Source organism: Hoplias malabaricus, chromosome 7, assembly GCF_029633855.1.
Source record: "Hoplias malabaricus isolate fHopMal1 chromosome 7, fHopMal1.hap1, whole genome shotgun sequence".
NCBI lineage: Eukaryota > Metazoa > Chordata > Actinopteri > Characiformes > Erythrinidae > Hoplias > Hoplias malabaricus.
This window is the reverse complement of record NC_089806.1, coordinates 45,386,231-45,407,423: the sequence shown is the minus strand read 5'-3', so window position 1 is coordinate 45,407,423 and position 21,193 is coordinate 45,386,231. Positions and strand designations below refer to the sequence as shown.

Here is a 21,193-nt window from a genome sequence, read left to right as displayed (position 1 = left end):
GAATTTAGATAACAACAATATTAATAATTTATCATAGATTGAAATACTATCAACGCTAGGGGTGAGTTTTCAGGATTTTCAGACTCTTAGGAATAGACTCCACACACCGTATTATTTCAAATAATACAAATACTTTATCAAGAGGAATGATAATAAGTTGATAAACATAGCATAATCATGAAAATCTCAACGGAATCAACGCAGGTGAGACCATTCCGAATTTAATAATTGACTAGGCTATATGACTTGTGAATAATGTGTGTTGCTAAATGAGATTTAATTAGTATGTAAATTTATCAACAAACTTCATTAGACATCATCTTCTAAAAATGATGAATTTATGCTTGCTTACTCTTGTCGCAACTCAACCAATTGATGGGTACAGCAGCGCGTTGAGGTGATTGTAGAGAGGCCAGCCTGGCTCCTGCAGTTCTTTTAGTGGGAGCGTTGAGGCTGGGTTAGCTTAGGAGTCGTCACTTATGAGGCAGGCCGCTTCAGGCGCCCTCAGAGCGTTGTGACTTCAGTTGAAGAATTTCCTCTGGCTTGCTGTCCTGATAGGGATTCACTTCCAGAAGGAAGAGGCATCAGAATAAAAGCTTTCTGTTTCCTTAATTCACAGAAGCGATGTCCTCCAAAGTAAATAACTAATACTAATTTCAAATTTAATCAACTAATTTCAGCAGTGGCTCTTATTCTGGCCAAAATAAGTTTCACCTGCTTTGATCAGTCATAAAATTAAACTTTGATTGGACTACAAAAACGACGAACACAAAATAAAAGATAAGTTGAGAGTTACTGACAGAGCTAATCGACCTTTTCACTGTCTTTTGGAGAGTTGGCTCCATCAGCTTCAGAAAGGGAAGAGCTTAGAAGCGTAGAAAAAGCTTGAGTTGAGAATCAAAAGGCAGCGTTGAGGAAAAAAAGCTGATGTTGAGAAACAAAAAGCAGAGCCTGCAGAACTGAGCGACTCCTTTTTCATAGGTGGCGCGGTCACGCACTTACTCATCATAGGCTTAAGGCCACAAATCCCATTTGCGCTGTCACGAATAAAAGGTTTGCTAGAGCACAAGTAGTGGATGTCTTTGGTGAGTGTGCACATAAGCAAGTTAGGCACCAAATATAGATCAGGGTTATCATCTTGCTACAAGAGGTGTTGTCTTTACACAAACATCCCTGAAAAGTGTGTTTTCAAATTAAAAAAGCGCTGGAAAATCTAGCATATACATAAATTACTTTAGCTGGTTAATATTTTAAATTGATTATATTTTACTAGGCAATATAACAAGAAGCATATTCTTTGCCCTGCAAAATATTTATTGTTTTCCCATTGTCAGATTTAACATACACATACCCATAGTACTGAGAATGAAGAATGACATAAAATAGATAAATAAATAATATATAAATAAATAAATACATGAAATTCTGTATTTACATGTCTATATTTAGATATTTTTACATTTCTAGTTATTAATTCATATTTCCACATTTCTACATTAATGTCAATATTACATTTTTAGAATTATTTATTTCTGCATTTCCACATTCTACGTCAATTTATTTCAGCATTTTTTTTACATTTCTACAATTATTTATTCATATATTTCCAAGTTTCTTCATTTCTGTATTTTCACATTTCTACATTTTTGCATCTATATGTTATTTATATTTATATGCTCCCGACCCACTGCGACCCTGAAATGAATGAGCGGTTATAGATAATGTATGAATGAATAAATGTTAATTGTGTGGGTGGACATAATCTCACTTTACGGCCAAGCAGGATCTGTCTGCTTGGCAAACAACTGATGACCCAGTGTCTCATCTAGACTGTAAAACACAGGATGGGGACATCACAGTAGAGATGTGCTTCGTCCTTTTTCTGTACCATCTCAGCAGCACAGTGCTGCGTTTCACAGAAAGCACTGAAAAGCATGTCTCTACTGTGATGTCTCTATTTTTCACTTTTACTGTCCAGACAAAAGAACCATGGGGCCAAGCACTCAAACCCTTCCCCAAAGCCTTTTTTTTAATTTATACTTCTGCATCAAACCTATGCCATAGAGAATCTGTCAACACAATCCATGCTCCGTGGCCTGTGGCATAGCCTGACGCACAGTAGTCGGACATTGTTTAAGTTGAACCAAATAGGAACCTCAGACAGTGGTGGTGTGGGTGTCAGGGATGAATAAAACTTTTGAACACAGGAAAAATGAAGAAAAATCTAGAAGTGGGACCACACAGGAAAAAGTGTCTGCTTTGAATGTTCCTTTCCTGACACCTCATGTAAAATATGCTGTCCCAAACAACAATTTACTCCCTAAATAGTGCACTTAAAAGACTTATAAAAATAATTTAACTACACCACCACATTGTGCACTATGTAGTATAGAGGAAGATTTTTGAGATTTAGCCCTAGTGGTGTGGTAGTGCAATTGAAGAATGATTCAAACACAATCGTAGTAGTATAAATGCTCACAAAGGCATTGGGCTCGTGTGTAGCCTACAGCATAGGCTAGGTGTCAAGTCAACGCATTAATATAAATCGGCATTTAGAGTGAAGTTAGGATCACTCACCCAATTAACCTACAGGACATTATAATGGTATAACTTAATCAGCCACACAGCTTTTAAGAGTGTTCTTCTGATTCTACACAAGGAAAAAGCAAGCTCTCATTTATAGGATTAAGATTTGCAACAGAAATGCATACTTTTATGTTATTAATATATTTTTCTGAATAAATCCCTTGATACTTTATTATGTGACAGTAAACAAAACATGAATGAAAATATATGTAGTATTTTTCCTCCCATAAGCCAGTTATATATGGGTCATGTTGAGTCACTTGACAATAATGTCATTTTCCACTTGAAGGGAAGATGACACCCAATGGCTATATCCTCCATTGTAAGTTCATACACGTGGAGAGGAAGGCTTCTGCATTGGTGAGAGCAAATAAATCAGACACTAGAAATCTACACTCATAACTATTTAAGTGGATTTCAATTATAACAATCATAGACTTTCAGTACAATGACAACATTACACTTCACAAGCCAATGCAGAAAGAATACTTAAACTGTAATTAACACTTTAAATTTTAGTCTGAAACAAAAAATGCTAACATTCCTTTAAGATCAATATAAAAATCAACTATCCATCTTTCTATCTATCTATCTATCTATCTAAAAGTGTTATGACTGACACTAAAGAAGCCATCAGACAGATATGCATGGGTATGTGGGTATAACTGACTACAGAGTTTGACATTTGCTATTCATATCAATTTGATTTAAAAAGTTCACTTCAGCATTCAATTTCACACTCATACATCATAAAAAAGAATGCTTTTTAGTATTATATTTCTATTCAGGTGGAAACTGCTGTAAATGTAATTGTAAAAGAAAACTCAATACCATAAAAGGGATGTTAATATGGTTCCCATTAAGTAATTGGAAGAAATTAACTTTTCCTTTAATTTACTCTGAACATAATTCTGTTCTTGAAGAATTGTATGTACATATTTTACCATTCAGAATTAATTTTAGGGCTTTTCTAAACCAAGTAAAGAAGAATGCATATACAATGGGATTGCATGCTGAATTTGAATAACCAAACCAACCAAAGAAATCAAAAAGTTGTGGAGGATCACTCAAGCCATGGTATATAATAACAATACTGTAGAGTAAAAGAGGTGCCCAAGAAATTATAAATACACCCATAACAATTGCTAATGTTTTTGTGGCCTTTCTCTCTGATTTACTAATTGTTGTTCGGCCTTTTGACAAAGTTATTTGTGAATGTCTATTGTGTATTGAACGTGATTGTTTCTGTGCAACAACATATATTTTCAGATAAATGCTCAGCATGATAATGGTGGGGATGTATAAATTGAACATGGAAATCATCAACGTTGTTACAGGCCCTAGAATCATCACACACCCTCCTTCACAGATGACATCACTATAGTCATTGATGCCTTGAATACTGAGTTCCAGGAAAATCATTCCAAATCCCACAAAAGCAGAAACACTCCAACAAACAGTGATTATGAACAGAGTAGTAAGGGGAGTCATTTTACTGTGGTACAGCAGGGGGTGACAGACGGCATAATATCTATCGACAGCAATAAACATAAGATGTAAAACAGATGCTGTGCACAGCGTAATGTCAAGGCTGCTGTGTATTTTACAGAATGTAGTCCCCAAATACCAACATGTCTCCACAGATTGCAGCATACTAGGAGGCATCACAACCCCTCCTACAAGCAGGTCAGCTATAGCCAGAGAGAGAGTGAGGAAGTTAGTTGGAGTGTGCAGCTGCTTGAAATGAGCTATAGCTATGATCACCACAAGGTTTCCAAATAATGTAAGGAGTACAATGACACCAAGGATTAAATAAGTAAAAACTCTTATAGGCAGAGGATAGATCATTTTTTCGCAAGAGTTGTGATGAAGTTCAAAACAAAGGAAAGTGTTGCCTGTGCTCCCATTTTGGCTTGAGACATTTGTTAAGTCCATCATTTCAAATATGCTGTTCCTCCTGTAAAGAGAAATTAAACTAATTTAAAAAGAAATACCACAATTATCTTTAGTGTACATTCAATCAACTCCATTATAATTTGCTACATTACGTTAAGATATCACTTAATATCTTATATTTAAAAAAAAGGTACTGTACGAAATGTATTGAACAATCATTACATTTTCATTCCACATTTTTACATAAACTAATGCTACATTTAATGTAAAATTTTGTAAACATAAATGGTATCACGTCGGTCAGTCTTACCATATTAAGTTGTAAAATAAGAGAACAACAGACACAGAATGATAGGAGAAGCTCTCTTTTATACTCTTACAGACATCTACTCATTTCTAGTAAAACACTCCTCCATGCAGGACCCTTGATACTCCACAACCCCAACGCCCACCAGAAATTCAGCCAGTCTCAAGCTGTTCTTTTTAAAAACAAGGATTGTTAACTCCACAGATAATCATACACACATTTTATCACCATTAAATGAGCTATGATTTTCAACTATTATTTTATTTGTTTCTGAAATCATAGTATCCACTGTTTGTCAAATCCCTAGATTCAACATTTTCTTACCAGCCTTGTTTTATCAATAAGAATATAAATGTGTTCTTCCTGTGCTACTTATGATTGCACAATTAACCCAATTAAATTACTTAAATATATGATCACCAGTAAAAACACTGGCTGTACTTGCCCTGACCAAAACCTATTCTAATAATAAACCCTTGTCAGAAAAAGAATCTGCAGCCATAATATGTAGCCATAATGATCCAGTCAAGTTTCCAATGCTGCAATTAATGAAAGTACACACATATATCCTGAATTTATACTTTTGGCAGATTTTGTCCTGTGCCTATACTAGTCCTTTTATAATGCCCTATGCTTACAGAGATCCAGATCCTGGTGAAGCTTTTCTCCCAGCAGGCCCTGCTATGTGTAGCTTCTAGTTGTTATTCATCCAGGCCCTTTTAATTGTGTTATGCCTTTATGTGGTTGTATCGCTGTCCCTACTTCTAATTGTGTTTTATTACAGGCAAATAATGCACTACTTAGAGCAAAATTCTTCATCCTAAGCATGAGTCAGTCTCAATATTCTCATATCACATTAGAGGTGTACACACATGTCTTCTCTCTTGGGCCTACTGCCTGTCTGCATGTGAGGGCAAAAACAAACAAAGGAGAGAGAAGCGGTAATTTATACTCTTTTAGAAGTACATTTCACCTTAAAATACAACAAATACCTCAGAGTTGTGATTAAAATCCCTTAATTAAAATTACATTAAAAATTTAGTACACCACAAAATAAATGGTTAAATGTTGTCTTTTAATTAATGGAACAAATGTGCATAGAAAAAACGAAAAACAAAATGTTTGTTATACACAGTTTATATTGTATTTCCTCACTGTTTACTTATTATAATACTATACTTATACACTAATGTCATTATATACAATTACTTATACTACACAACTACACTATTACAACATTATGTAAACTCTAATGTATTTACAAAAAGAACAATGAAATATGTTAAATATGTAGTAAAATGCTGCCAGCTGAACTGTCTTAATTGAAAAAAGCAGAATAGTGTGCTACTTCAAATGTGCACAAATATATTGAGTTGATTTAAGTATACTGATAGCAGTACAAACCATGGATAAAACCTACAATAACTTCTCAAGTACCTCCAGAAAATCAGACTCTCCTCAATTTCAAAGGCCTCATGCTACAAAGCCTGGACACTAGAAATGAGTGGTGAGTGGAAATGTAGAATTGATACACAGTTTTCTTCCCAAACAGAGTAATAAAGCCAAACTGCCACAGGCCAACTACCCAGCATCCTCCACACAAAGAAAATATTCATGAATGCAGTTGTTTCTTGAACATCTCTTTCCAAAAATATAGTCAATCAAATGCAATCATTCATTATCTGCTAAAACATAAACCAAAAGATTACATAAACCAAAAGATTTTAAATAAGTAAAACATCACAATGTAAAATTTGAGCATGACCAGTCAAATTCTATTCTGAAAATAACTTTATTCCTGATGATTTGTTTTGGAAAATCTTGCCATATAGAATAAGTCGGACGGCTTTTCTAAACCACACAAAAAAGAATGCATACACCATAGGATTGCATGCTGAATTGGTATTACCAATCCAAATAAAAAATTCAATCAATTGTACTGGAGTGCTCAAACTCTGATATTTGTCAGCAATGCTGTAGATTAAAAGTGGTGCCCAGGACATCAGATAAACTCCCATAACAATGGCCAATGTTTTAGTGGCCTTTCTCTCTGCTTTACTAATGGACTGTCCTTTTGACTGATTCATTTGGGTAAGTGTGTTGTGCACTGCACGTGACTGTCTCTGTGCTACAAGATATATTTTCAGATAAATGCTCAGCATGACAATGGTGGGAAGGTAAAAATGGAACAAAGGGATGATCATAGCTGCTACAGGACCTAAAATTACTACACACCCTCCTTTACAGATGAAATTGTTGTAGTCCTCGAGACCTCGAATCTTAAGTTCCAGGAAAATCATCCCAAATCCCAAAGCAACAGAAACACTCCAACAAACTGTGATCATGGACAAGGTAGTAAGAGGAGTAATTTTACTGTGGTACAGCAGGGGGTGGCAGACTGCGTAATATCGATCAACAGAGATAAATGTAAGATTTAAAACAGATGCATTGCACAATGTAATGTTTAGGATTCTGTGTATTTTACAGAACACACTCCCCAAATACCAACAAGTCTCCACAGAGTGTATCATGCTGGGAGGCATCACAACTCCTCCGACAAGCAGGTCAGCTACAGCCAGAGAGAGAGTGAGGAAGTTAGTCGGAGTGTGCAGCTGCTTGAAATGAGCTATAGCTATGATCACCATAAGATTTCCAAATAATGTCAGAAGCACAATGAAGCCAAGAACAAGATAAGTCACAGTTCTCACAGCCAGAGGATAGACATTCTGCTGACAAGAGTTTGGATGATGTTCATAACAAAGAGTTAAGTTTCCTATGCTCCCATTTGAGCTGAAATAATTCTGTAAATTACTCATTTCAGGAATGCCTTAACCTTTATGGTAAAGGTTATACTTCATAGCAGAATTCCAGCTACATATATTTTAGAGCAAGCAGATGTTAACAATATAACATGTTTCTATATAACTACAAACAAATCAAGCATTACACAGAATACAGCCTTACACTATCACAGCTACAGATGCCTGAGTCTTACTATGACATTACAGGTGTAAAAAAGAGCTCTTCTATCTCAGGGCTAATATCTTCCTGCATGTGAATGCAAAAGCCACAGAAAGGAGCAAGAAGCTGTCATTTATACTCTTTCTGAAGTCCACTCCTTCCCACTAAAACACACCTTCTTTCTGGACCCCTGCTACACTTCCTGATGATCCACCAAACCTAGACTGTCCTTATTCAATTCTCTAAACATATAGATTAAAAATTCACATCAGAACAAATTTGTGGAATTTATGGACATACAAAATTAAATGTTCAAATTCAAAGGAAATATAGCATTTAGTTGCTGTCTACAGTTCCAATACTATTCTTGTATTACAGCAAGAATATGTGCTGTAGGCCCTTATGAATTTATAAAAATGTAAGAAAAAACAAAACTCTGTTACACTATACCAAATTTAAGTGTACAAATAAACAAAGACATGTTTTGGAAGTAGCAGAATCTACGGATACAAAGTGTGAAAGTTTATGACCTACCTCCATGGAAGTAGTGGCCGTTTATCACAGCTTTATTTATTATATCCTTTACAATCTAATAATACATTCATATGTGACAGTTACCCAAACTAATAGACCAACTACACAGAATCCTCTTATGTTGTGCTTAGGAAACATGTATTTCAGATACTGTAACCTATCAAATGGAATAATATTGCTTTCTTCAAAAAGAGGGTACAATGTACATGATTTTACTCATTTTGACTGTTATATTATGTATGGTTTATGAAAACATTTATACAAAACTAAATCAAAACAAACCATGCTACAAGAACTTGATAGAAGCTATTTTATCATTAAATAATGCTAACAAGCAATAAACGAAACAGCGATGAAGATCCTTAAAACATCAACATAAACTATTTGAGTATGACCGGTCAATTTCTATTCTGAATATAGCTTTAATCTTGAAGATTTAGTTTGGAATATTTTGCCATATAGAATCAGTCGGAGGGCCTTTCTAAACCACACATAAAAGAATGCATACACAATGGGATTACATGCTGAATTGGTATTACCAATCCAAGTCAAAAAATCAACCAATTGTACTGGACTGTTCAAACTGTGATATTGTTCAACAATGCTGTAGATTAAAAGTGGTGCCCAAGACACTAAGAAAGCTCCCATAACAATGGCCAGAGTTTTAGTGGCCTTTCTCTCTGCTTTACTAATGTACTGTCCTTTTGACTGATTCATTTTAGAAAACAAGTTGTGTACTGCACGGGACTGTCTCTGTGCTACAAGATATATTTTCAGATAAATGCTCAACATGATAATGGTGGGAATATAAAAATTGAATAAAGCAATGGTCACTGCTGTTACAGGTCCTAGAATCACCATACATCTTCCTTCACACAGGATGTCACTGTAGTCCTCGAGTCCTCGGATCTTGAGCTCCAGAGAAATCATCCCAAATCCCACAGCGACAGAAACACTCCAACAAACAGTGATCATTAACAGAGTAGTGAGAGGAGTCATTGTACTGTGGTACATCAGGGGGTGACAGACTGCATAATATCGATCAATTGAAATAAAGGTTAGATTGAGTACAGACGCTGTGCACAGTGTAACGTTAAGGCTGCTGTGGATTTTACAGTACACACTCCCCAAATACCAACAAGTCTCCACAGAGCGAATCGTGCTGGGAGGCATCACAAATCCTCCTAGAAGCAGGTCAGCTACAGCCAGAGAGAGAGTGAGGAAGTTAGTTGGAGTGTGCAGCTGTTTGAAATGAGCTATAGCTATGATCACTATAAGGTTTCCAAACAATGTCAGAAGCACAATGAAGCCAAGAACAAGATAAGTCACAGTTCTCACAGCCACAGGATAGACATTCTGCTGACAAGAGTTTGGATGCTGATCATAACAAAAAGTTATGTTTCCTACATTCCCATTTGGGTGTACATAATTCTGTATGTCAGTCATTTCAGCAATACCTTAACTCAGTGTTAAATGTTATATGACATAGCAGAATAACTACTACATACATTACAAAAGAAACAGAGTATCACCAATGTAGCATGCTCTTTCTGTATTACTACAGGCAAGTATAGTACTACATAGACCAAAAATATACAATATCAGAGCTAAGGATGAGTGAGTTTGCCTATTCTCATATGAGATTAGAAGTGTAAAACATGAGCTCTTGTCTCTCAGGCCTAATGTCCACCTGTATGTGAGCTGTTCTCATTTATATTCTTTCTTAAGTTCACTCCCTCCCACTAAAACACTCCTCCATTCTGGACCCCTGATACTCTTCCTGATTTTCATCCAAACTCACTGTCCTCATTAAACTCTGAATTACATTCACTGTGTACTGTCTTTAATAAAAAACACCACAGCAAAACAAATGGTTGAGATTTGTATTTTAATTAGCTGAATCGATATACATACAAAAGAATATATGTGTAACGTAGCGGAAATATAAAATGTTCATACCCTCTATAGATTCTATAGTATTCCTCTAATACACCAAAAATATTTTGTTGCTGTTCGATTAAAAACATGTATCTCCATTTTTAGCGGATTTCACTTTTTTATATGTGTTAAATGTGTGCATTAAGCTCTATCTGTTCGCAGAAGCTAATATCAAAATGACCAATGAGAAGTTGAAAAATCACAGTTTCTTCGAAAAATGTCTCCATTGGCTGCTAGACCCGTCCGTCAAAACTGCTAACGTTAACAACTGATCGCATGTTTACTCATGTGAAATATTAGACCAGCATGGCTATAATTAATCACATTTAAAGGATTAAATATGCTGATTTCGATTAAGTATGATAGACTCTGCTTTTGATAGAACATGGATTCATAGCGGCAGTGTTGTAGGAGAATACACTACAGGCTGTGCTTACAGGGAGCTGAATGTGGCTCGTTGGAATTCACTAAAAGAAATCCGCGTATGTCCATATTTGCTGTCTACAACACATACAAGTCCATTTTACATATGAAAGTTTTGGACAGGGCAGCACAGTGGTGCAGCAGGTAGTGTCGCACTCACACAGCTTCAGGGAACTGAAGGTTTTGGGTTCGAGTCCTGCTCCATGTGACTGCCTGTGAGGAGTTTGGTGTGTTCTCCCTGTGTCCATGTGGGTTTCATCTGGGTGCTTCAGTTTCCTCATAAATTGGTAGGTGGATTGGCTACTCAAAAGTGTCCATAGGTGTGAATGTGAGAGTGTGTGTCACCCTGCGAAAGATTGGCGCCCCCTCCAGGGTAGGCTCCGGACCCACTGCTACCCTGAACTAGATAAGTAGTTTCAGACAATGAATGAATGATCTTTTGGACATGGGTCCCAATAAAGATATTTTTAAACTTCTGAGATGTAATTGGTATAAATTGCGTTCTGTTGTCTATATTTACCATTACTGTCAGAGAAATATAGACATTTCCTTTTCCTGAAAATTTAGCATTTTGGAGGTACCTGTTTTAAATCGGACAGCAATGATGTAAGCACTTATGAAGGCTTTTAGTAAGATTAACTCTAATTAAAAAAAAAAAAACCTTCAGCGAAAATGTAATGTAATGGCAAATAAACAGTTTGCTGACAGCTGAAGATTGTCTCAATGTGACAACAAAAAGAAAACTGTGCTATATTACAACAACCGTGAGAGCACAAATAAACTGAGTCATGTGAAACATCTTAGTACAAACCATTGATACAAGTGTAAAGATTTGCTAACTACCTCCAGAAACAGACTCCCACCAAAGTCTGAAGATAACAGAAAAACCCCACACACAATAGATTGGTGCCTTTAAATGGGCAAATCTTAACAGCTTTTTTTACTGTATATATTTGACAAATTGGTGAGACATAATTTGGGTAACTGCCACAGACAAACTACTGATATTTCTCCACATGGAGAAAATTACGTTCGTGGATGGAGTTGTGCTTGCTGAAAATCTCTTTACAGAATTAACAATCAATCTAATGGAATAATATATATTCTGTTAAAACAGCTTACAAAGTGCATGATTTAAAATGAAATATCTCTATAGAATTATATTAGGCATGGTCTGTAAACAAGTAAATTAATTTAAGGAAAAAAAATAAACCCTGTTAAGACAGATTGAAAAAAACAATGACCTATTCAGCATCAAAAACTAGCAAATAATAAACCAAACAGTAATGGAAATTCATAAAACCTCAACACAAACAATCTTAGCATAACCTGTCAAATTCTATTCTGAATATAACTTTTCTATTTTGAATATGGCTTTTCTAAACCAGACAAAAAAGAATGCATAAACAATAGGATTACATGCTGAATTGGAATAAGCAATCCAGCCCAACAACTCAATCATTTGCACTGGAGTGTTCAAATTGTGATGTGTCAGCAATACTTTACAGGGTGGGCCATTTATATGGATACACCTTAATAAAATGGGAATGGTTGGTGATATTAATTTCCTGTTTGTGGCACATTAGTATATGGGAGGGGGGAAACTTTTCAAGATGGGTGGTAACCATGATGGCCATTTTGAAGTCGGCCATTTTGAATCCAACTTTTGTTTTTTCAATGGGAAGAGTGTCATGTGACACATCAAACATATTGGGAATTACACAAGAAAAACAGTGGTGTGCTTCGTTTTAACACAACTTCTCCCACTCTTCAAACACTGATAGCAACACTGCAGGAGAAATACTAGCACAGGCTTCCAGTATCCGTAGTTTCAATACATTATTTTTTGTATTAATTCAGGCAAATAAAACACTACACAGAGCACAAACAATATCAGAGCTAAGGATGAGTGAGTCTTACTATTCTCATATTCGAGTGTAATAAAGGTCTTCTTGAACAGGCCTAGTGTCTGCCTGCATGTGAGGGAGTAAGCAACACAAAAGAGAGAGAAGCTTTCATTTATACTCTTTCAGAAGTGCTCTCCTCCCCACTAAAACCCTCCTCTTTCTGGACCCAAGATAATGTTCCTGAGGTCCACACAAGGTCTTACTGTCCTCATTAAAATCTCAGCATTAAACTTTATTTATTTATTCACTCATAAACTATGACACAATAAAAATGATCTTTTAATATGTGAAATAAATGTATACACAAAATTAAACATTGGTATAATGGGAATATAGCATTTTCTTACTGTAAATACATTCTATAATATTTCTCTAATGCACCAACAATATCTAGAAATTTCAAAATACATTCACTGAAATCAGGGTAATGACAAATTAATCTTCAGCTGACAGCAGAACATGGCCTCAAAGTGACAAAAAAATTGAAAAAAATAAATAAAAATACTGCTCTATTACTGCACCTGTAAATGCTGAAATAAATGGAGACATGTAAACCACCTTGGTAGCAGATACACACTCCTACAGACAAACAACTGATATTCCTCCATGTGGAGAATGTCACATTCATAAATGTGTTTGCTGAACATCTCTTCCTGAATCTCATGAATAAAATAGAATAACCTTCTTCAAAAACAGCTTTCAATTTGCAAGATTTTACAAAATATGTATATTAAACATTATATCAATGATTATTCATGACAGTGCGTATAAAGAGAAAGGAAAACAATTCTTCTATAATAATTTATTAAAAAACACTTTCAACATCAAATAACCATAAAAATAAACAATGAACCAAACAGAGGTAAAGATCTACAAAACATGAATTATTTGACGATGGCCAGTACAACTCTATTCTGAATATAACTTTATTCCTGAAGATTTGTTTCTCAATATTTTGCCGTACAGAATAAATCTGAAGGCCTTTCTAAACCACACAAAAAAGAACGCATACACAATGGGATTACATGCTGAATTGGAATAAGCAATCCAGCCCAAGAAATCTGTCATTTGTACTGGACCACTCAAATTATGATTTGGGTCAGTGAGAGCGTAGATTAAAAGTGGTGTCCAAGACACAATATAAGCTCCCATAACAATAGCCAACGTTTTAGTGGCCTTTCTTTCTACTTTACTAATGGGCTGTCCTTTTGATGACTTCATTTGAGATAGAGTATTGTGTACTGCTCGTGACTGTCTCTGTGCTACAAGATAGATTTTCAGATAAATGCTCAGCATAATAATGGTGGGGATATAAAAATGGAACAAGGAGGTGATCACACCTGTAACAGGACCTAAAATCATCACACATCCTCCTTCACAGATAACATCACTGTAGTCCTCAAGGCCTCGAATCTTGAGTTCCAGGAAAATCATCCCAAACCCTACAGCAGCAGAAACACTCCAACATACACTGATCATGAACAGAGTAGTGAGAGGAGTCATTTTACTGTGATACAGCAGGGGGTGACACACTGCATAGTACCGTTCAACAGAAATAAACATGAGATTTAGAACAGATGATGTGCACAAAGTAATATTAAAGCTGCTGTGAATTTTACAGAATACACTCCCCAAATACCAACAAGTCTCCACAGAGCGTAACATGCTGGGAGGCATCACAACTCCTCCTATAAGCAGATCAGCTACAGCCAGAGAGAGAGTGAGGAAGTTAGTCGGAGTGTGCAGCTGCTTGAAATGAGCTATAGCTATGATCACCATAAGGTTTCCAAATAATGTCAGAAGCACAATGAAACCAAGAACAAGATACATCACCGTTCTCACAACCAGAGGATAGACATTCTGTTGACAAGAGTTCGGATGATTTTCATAACAAAGAGCTATGTTTCCTACGCTCCCATTTGGTCGTACATAACTCTGTATTTCAGTCATTTCAGGAATGCCTTAACCTCTTTAGGAAAAGTTATATTTTATAGCAGAATGTTTACTACATATATTTGAAAGAAAAATGAATAATATAATCAATATTACATTTTTTGTATTAATTCAGGCAAATAAAACACTACACAGAGCACAAACAATATCAGAGCTAAGGATGAGTGAGTCTTACTATTCTCATATTCGAGTGTAATAAAGGTCTTCTCAATCAGGCCTAGTGTCTGCCTGCATGTGAGGGAGTAAGCAACACAAAAGAGAGAGAAGCTTTCATTTATACTCTTTCAGAAGTGCTCTCCTCCCCACTAAAACCCTCCTCTTTCTGGACCCAAATTAATGTTCCTGAGGTCCACACAAAGTCTTACTGTCCTCATTAAAATCTCTGTAGGAAACTGGTTTTAGTCATTCATAAATCATGCTGCAAAAAAATCTTTTAATTGGTGAAATTAATGTACATACAAAATTAAAAATAGGTTTAATGGAAATTCAGCATGTTCTTACTCTCAATACATTTTTTAATATTTCTCTAATTCAACAAAAATTCGTCGACTTTTCAAAATACATTCACTGAAAACAGGGTAATGGCAAATTAATCTTCAGCTGACAGCAGGAGATAGTCTCAAAGTGACAAAAAAAATATTATAATACAAATGATTCATGAAAACGTATATAATAGTAAAAAATTAAAACCACCCTTTTATAACAATTTGTTAAAAAAACACATTCACCACCAAACAAAAATGAAAATAAACAAGCCAAACAGTGGTGATCTATAAAACATGAATTATTTGATGATGGCCAGTAAAACTCTATTCTGAATATAACTTTATTCCTGAAGATTTGTTTTTAAATATTTGGCCGTACAGAATAAGTCTGAATGCCTTTCTAAACCACACAAAAAAGAATGCATACACAATGGGATTACATGCTGAATTAGAATAAGCAATCCAGCTCAAGAAATCTGTCAGCTGTATTGGACCACTCAAATTATGATTTGGGTCAGTAAGAGTGTAGATTAAAAGTGGTGCCCAAGACACAATATAAGCTCCCATAACAATAGCCAATGTTTTAGTGGCCTTTCTCTCTGCTTTACTAATGGACTGTCCTTTTGACAACTTCATTTTGGAAAGTGTATTGTGCACTGCACGTGACTGTCTCTGTGCTACAAGATAGATTTTCAGATAAATGCTCAGCATAATAATGGTGGGGATGTAAAAATGGAACAAAGAAGTGATCACTGATGTAACAGGACCTAACATCATTATACAACCTCCTTCACAGATGGCATCACTGTAGTCCTCGAGGCCTCGAATCTTAAGCTCCAGGAAAATCATCCCAAATCCCACAGCAGCAGAAACACTCCAACAAACAGTGATCATTAACAAAATAGTAAGAGGAGTCACTTTACTGTGGTACAGCAGGGGGTGACAGACTGCATAATATCGTTCAACTGCAATACATGTAAGATTTATAACAGATGCATTGCAAAATGTAATGTTAAGGCTGCTGTGTATTTTACAGAATGTGCTCCCCAAATACCAACAAGTCTCCACAGAGCGTATCATGGCAGGAGGCATCACAACTCCTCCTATAAGCAGGTCAGCTACAGCCAGAGAGAGAGTGAGGAAGTTAGTTGGAGTGTGCAGCTGCTTGAAATGAGCTATAGCTATGATTACTATAAGATTTCCAAGCAATGTCAGAAGCACAATGAAGCCAAGAACAAGATAAGATATGGTTCTCACAACCAGAGGATAGACATTCTGGTGACAAGAGTTCGGATGATGTTCATAACACAGAGTTATGTTTCCCACACTCCCAGTTGAGCTTAACTGCTTGTTTATGTCAGTCATTTCAGGAATGCCTTAACCTCTGCTGGAAATGTTATATTTCATAGCAGAATTCCTACTCCATTCATTTAAAGCAAGCAGAATAATATCACCAATATTACATTCACTGTCTGTATTTTACAGAAAAATTATAAAGAAGTGCATAATACAAATTCCTGTTACATCAGAGCCAAGGATGACTGAGCCTTACGATTTTCATGTGACGTTGGAGGTTATCTCTCCTGCATGTGAGAGCAAAAGCCACAGAGAGGAAAGAGCTTCTCTCATTTATATTCTTTCTGAAGTCCACTCCTTCCCAGTAAAACACTCCTCCTTTCTGGACCCCTGATACTCTGCCTTTTCACAAACACTCATTTTCTGAAAAGCAGGTAATCTGTGCATACTGTTAATTAAACGACCACACAGTGATATGCAATTCAGTTAAATCACATGTTTAACAGAAAGAAGTACAAAAACAATATTTGCCTGAAATTAAGAAAAGGTATTTTAAAAAATGCTCATTTTTATTTTGATGCCTGCAACACATTGCACAATGTTGGGATGTGCAAAACACTGCGTCGTTTGATTTACATTTTGCATAGCTTCCCAAATTTATTATTTTTATATTAAGAGTTATAATATCATTAAAGATTGATATTAGAGAAATATGAGAAATCCCAACATACACGAGACAAAGCCCAAAACCTATATTGGCTGGCTTTGGTTTTCAGGCCCTTAGATTTTACTGAATTAAAAATAGACATATGTCTGTAGTGGAAACCACACAGACTCAGAAACACTTTTCAAAACCACTGTCTGTGAACACAATTCCTCACTGCATCCACAAATGCTGGTTACAAATGCATATAAGAAACCATACATAAACAAGATCCAGAAACACTGCCATCTTTTCTTGGCCCAAGTTCAGGTAAGACAGCCTGAGGCAAAGTTGAAAAGTGTCTTGTGATTTGACAATTTTAAAATCTGAAATTCTTCTTTGGAAACCAAAAATAACTTGTTCTTCATTCTTAAGAGGAGAGGGAGCATCCAGCTTGTTATAAGCACACAGATCAAAACCCAGCATTCATTATTGTATGTGAGTGAACTTATGCACTCGGCATGGGCATTCTGGACATCTGCAAAGGCACTGTTAATGCTGCATGTTACAGGTTTTAGAGTACCATGATGCCATCAACACATTTTCTTTTCTGTGAATGCATTAAAACATGGCTCTTTAGTTAGAGTAATGATACGCCCTCATTTCAAAAGACATGTCCTTGTTTGTGGAACCTAAAATATGAATCCAAATATGACAGAAACCAACCAAATGTGATTGAAAGTGGAGTCTGCAACTTGATTTATTTCATAAGTAATGCCAGAACAAACTAAAGGGTCAAACAGTGTCTCCTTTAATCTGTGAAATTAATATAAACCCAAAATAAAAATATGCATAATGTAGCATGAATATTGTGTGCATTGTCTTCCTGTCTATAGTTTCTATGTTTCTGTAATGCAACAAGTATAATACATCCCTTTTACATTTATAAAGACTTTCTGTATAAAGAACAAAGAAATTTAAAAAGACATAACTGAAAATCTGGCAATGGAAAGTAAAACACAGTTTGCTGGAGTTTTATCAAGGTGACTACAAGCAGAAGACTGTAATACATTGCTACCAATGTTAGTGCTCAAAAAAATGGAGCCATGTGAAACAACTTGGTAGTTGTAGGAACCTGCATTTCAAAGTATAAATTAAGCAATTTACATACAAAAAACAGACTCTCACCACTACAGAAACTGGTCAAAAATGTTCTAAATATGTGGTTACAAACAGCTCCATGACACGAAAGCATAGTGAGTGGAAACAGAGGTTGCTCATCACAGCATTATTCATAATTTGCTTCACAAACACACAAAATGTATCTGCAAAATCAACTGACAATCTGCAACTGTTAAACTGTTAAATTTTCTATTATTAATAAGCACATATCTCAAAACACAAAAACAATTACAAGTCAACAAATAAAAGTGTGCTAAACAATTAAACAAATTACACTGAATGTATGTAAAACACCTGAGTATGACACGTAAATATTTTTTCCGAATAAAGCTTTATTCTTGAAGATTTATTTTGGAATATTTTACCATACAGAATCAGTCTGAGAGCCTTTCTGAACCACACATAAAAGTATGCATACACAATGGGATTTCATGCTGAATTGGAATTACCAATCCAATTCAAAAAATCAATCAATTGTACTGGAATGTTTAAATGATGGTATGTGTCAGCAATACTGTAGATTAAAGGTGGTGCCAAACACACTAGAAAAACTCCCATAACAATGGCCAATGTTTTAGTGGCCTTTCTCTCTGCTTTAGTAAGGGACTGTCCTTTCGACTGATTCATTTTGGAAAGTGTGTTGTGCACCGCATGATGCTGTTTTTGTGCTACAAGATATATTTTCAGATAAATGCTCAGTGCAATAAGTGTAGGCATGTAAAAATGGAACAAAGAAATTATCACAGCTGTTATTGGCCCAAGAATCATCATACATCCTCCTTCACAGAAAATATCACTGTAGTCCTCAAGGCCTCGAATCTTGAGCTCCAGAGAAATCATCCCAAATCCTACAGCAGCAGAAACACTCCAACAAACAGTGATCATGAACAGAGTAGTGAGAAGAGTCATTTTACTGTGATACAACAGGGGGTGACACACTGCATAGTACTGTTCAACAGAAATAAATATAAGGTTTAAAACAGATGCTATGCACAATGTAACATTAAGGCTACTGTGGATTTTACAGTACACACTCCCCAAATACCAACAAGTCTCCACAGAGCGAATCATGCTGGGAAGCATCACAAACCCTCCTATAAGCAGGTCAGCTACAGCCAGAGAGAGAGTGACGAAGTTAGTTGGGGTGTGCAGCTGTTTGAAATGAGCTATAGCTATGATCACTATAAGGTTTCCAAACAATGTCAGGAGCACAATGAAGCCAAGAACAAGATACATCACGGTTCTCACAAACAGAGGATAGACATTCTGCTGACAAGAGTTCGGATGATATTCATAACAAAGAGTTATGTTTCTTACACTCCCATTTCGGCGTACATAAATCTGTATGTCAAACATTTCAGCAATGTCTTTACCTCTGCAGGAAAGGTTATGTTTTGCTAGAAAGATTTTATGAAATAAAGCACTACATAGAGTAATATAAAATATCAGAACCCAGATGGGTGTACCTTACTACTGTAACATAACACTACAGGTGTTAAAACAAATCCTCTCTCTCAGGTCTAATATCTCCCTGCATGTGAGGGAAAAAGCGAGAGCAGCTTTCATTTATACTATTCTTAAGTCCACTCCTTCCCATTAAACACTCCTCCTTTCTGAACCCAACTATTTCACTCTACTTAATTCTCTAAATTAAAATGGACATATTTCTTATTTAGTCAATCATGCCAAAAATAAAATAAATGGTCCAATTTTGTCTTTTAATTACTGAAATACATTTATGAATAAACAATAAAAATACATGTGAAATGCAGCATTTTAATTGACAATATTTTCTGTATAGACCCTTATATAGAAATGCAAGTATGTCTATAAAAACCTGATATATATAAGTGTGTGTGTGTGTAGTAGGGATACAGCATTGTTGTCCTATTTATAATTCATGTTTCTCTAATGGACCAAGACGGTTTACCCTTATGAATTTACAAAGCCTTGAAAACACAGAAAATGGGGTAAAGGACAATAATATTTCATTGACAGCTGGAGATTTTCTCAAGGTGATGACAAACAGAAGGCTCTAATACGTTTCTACAGGTTTTAGAGTACCATGATGCCATTAAGACAATTTTTTTTCTGGGAATGCATTAAAACATGGCTCCTTATTTAGAGTGATGATACGTCCTCATTTCAAAAGACATGTCCTCATTTATGGAACCTAAAATATGAATAAGTGAGCTTCCTAAATTGCAACAATGTCCTGTATTCTGATGTTGCTGACCAAAATTATTGCCCTAAAGCCCAAGGCCTTCTTGAAACATACACTTTGATGACGTTTGATGACATTGGTGAATAACAGGGGCACAAGGGTTCAAGTGTTGTATTTACCTTAGATTTGTGAGCAAAATTAGAACCTATTTTACCTCACGCTCCTTGGGTTCTGTATATTACTACTGTTTAATCATCAACCATTTCAGTGTGCAGGCAATCTGTGCTTAACATTAGTGTTTCACTAGAGTCCCAGATGGAAATGTGTTGAAAGTTCTTGAAAAATAATATTATTATAATCTCTTATTCATGCCTGGAATTATATCTGTGACCGACAAGCCTTTCATTTTCATCTCAATATTTTAAAAAATTGAAAGACATCTTATAACATCACACACCAATACTTACTGTATTTTACAGTGTTTGTGATTAATTTTGTTTACCATTAACATTACATGAAACAGCAGAAACTCAGGACTTACTAAAGCCAGAAAACTAGAGTGAAGTGTTACTCATCGTCAAACAAGGATGTTAATGAATTTATAATACATAACAGCAATGTGTTATCTGTCAGAATTGTAAATAGAAATGTAATTAGCTCTACAAAAATAAATAAATAAATAAATAAGATTCCAAGCAAAATTCTGGTTCATAAAATATAAACAAACAGAAGACTGTAATACATTGCTACAACAGTTAGTGCACAAAGCAAATGACTCATGTGAAGGAACTTTGATAACTGTAGAAACAAGAAATACCAAGTATAAATTTATGTGACCTATATCTAAAACAAAAAAGAGGTTGCTCACCAGTGAAGTATTCATATGTTCCTTCACAAAACCATTAAATCTATCTGCTA

General features: G+C 35.5%; 6 protein-coding genes across 6 annotated transcripts in view; all 6 read right to left on the bottom strand.

Moving 5' to 3' along the window:
- stx7l (syntaxin 7-like) overlaps nucleotides 1–21,193 on the bottom strand; it is a 300,211-nt gene that overhangs the window by 187,272 nt on the left and 91,746 nt on the right. The window lies entirely within an intron of this gene.
- On the bottom strand, nucleotides 3,481–4,524 carry LOC136702575 (trace amine-associated receptor 1-like). Its single transcript, XM_066677703.1, has one exon. It carries the CDS (start codon nucleotides 4,522–4,524, stop codon nucleotides 3,481–3,483), a length of 1,044 nt encoding a protein of 347 aa, XP_066533800.1.
- On the bottom strand, nucleotides 6,565–7,605 carry LOC136702788 (trace amine-associated receptor 1-like). Its single transcript, XM_066677927.1, has 2 exons — nucleotides 7,275–7,605; nucleotides 6,565–7,202 (listed from the first exon to the last, which is right to left on the bottom strand). Exons 1-2 carry the CDS (start codon nucleotides 7,603–7,605, stop codon nucleotides 6,565–6,567), a joined length of 969 nt encoding a protein of 322 aa, XP_066534024.1.
- On the bottom strand, nucleotides 8,690–9,730 carry LOC136702787 (trace amine-associated receptor 1-like). The gene has a single exon (XM_066677926.1). It carries the CDS (start codon nucleotides 9,728–9,730, stop codon nucleotides 8,690–8,692), a length of 1,041 nt encoding a protein of 346 aa, XP_066534023.1.
- On the bottom strand, nucleotides 13,462–14,382 carry LOC136702786 (trace amine-associated receptor 1-like). The gene has a single exon (XM_066677925.1). The coding sequence runs from the start codon at nucleotides 14,380–14,382 to the stop codon at nucleotides 13,462–13,464; it is 921 nt and encodes a 306-aa protein (XP_066534022.1).
- On the bottom strand, nucleotides 15,315–19,347 carry LOC136702785 (trace amine-associated receptor 1-like). The gene is made up of 4 exons (XM_066677923.1): nucleotides 19,157–19,347; nucleotides 16,543–16,573; nucleotides 16,025–16,265; nucleotides 15,315–15,955 (listed from the first exon to the last, which is right to left on the bottom strand). Exons 1-4 carry the CDS (start codon nucleotides 19,345–19,347, stop codon nucleotides 15,315–15,317), a joined length of 1,104 nt encoding a protein of 367 aa, XP_066534020.1.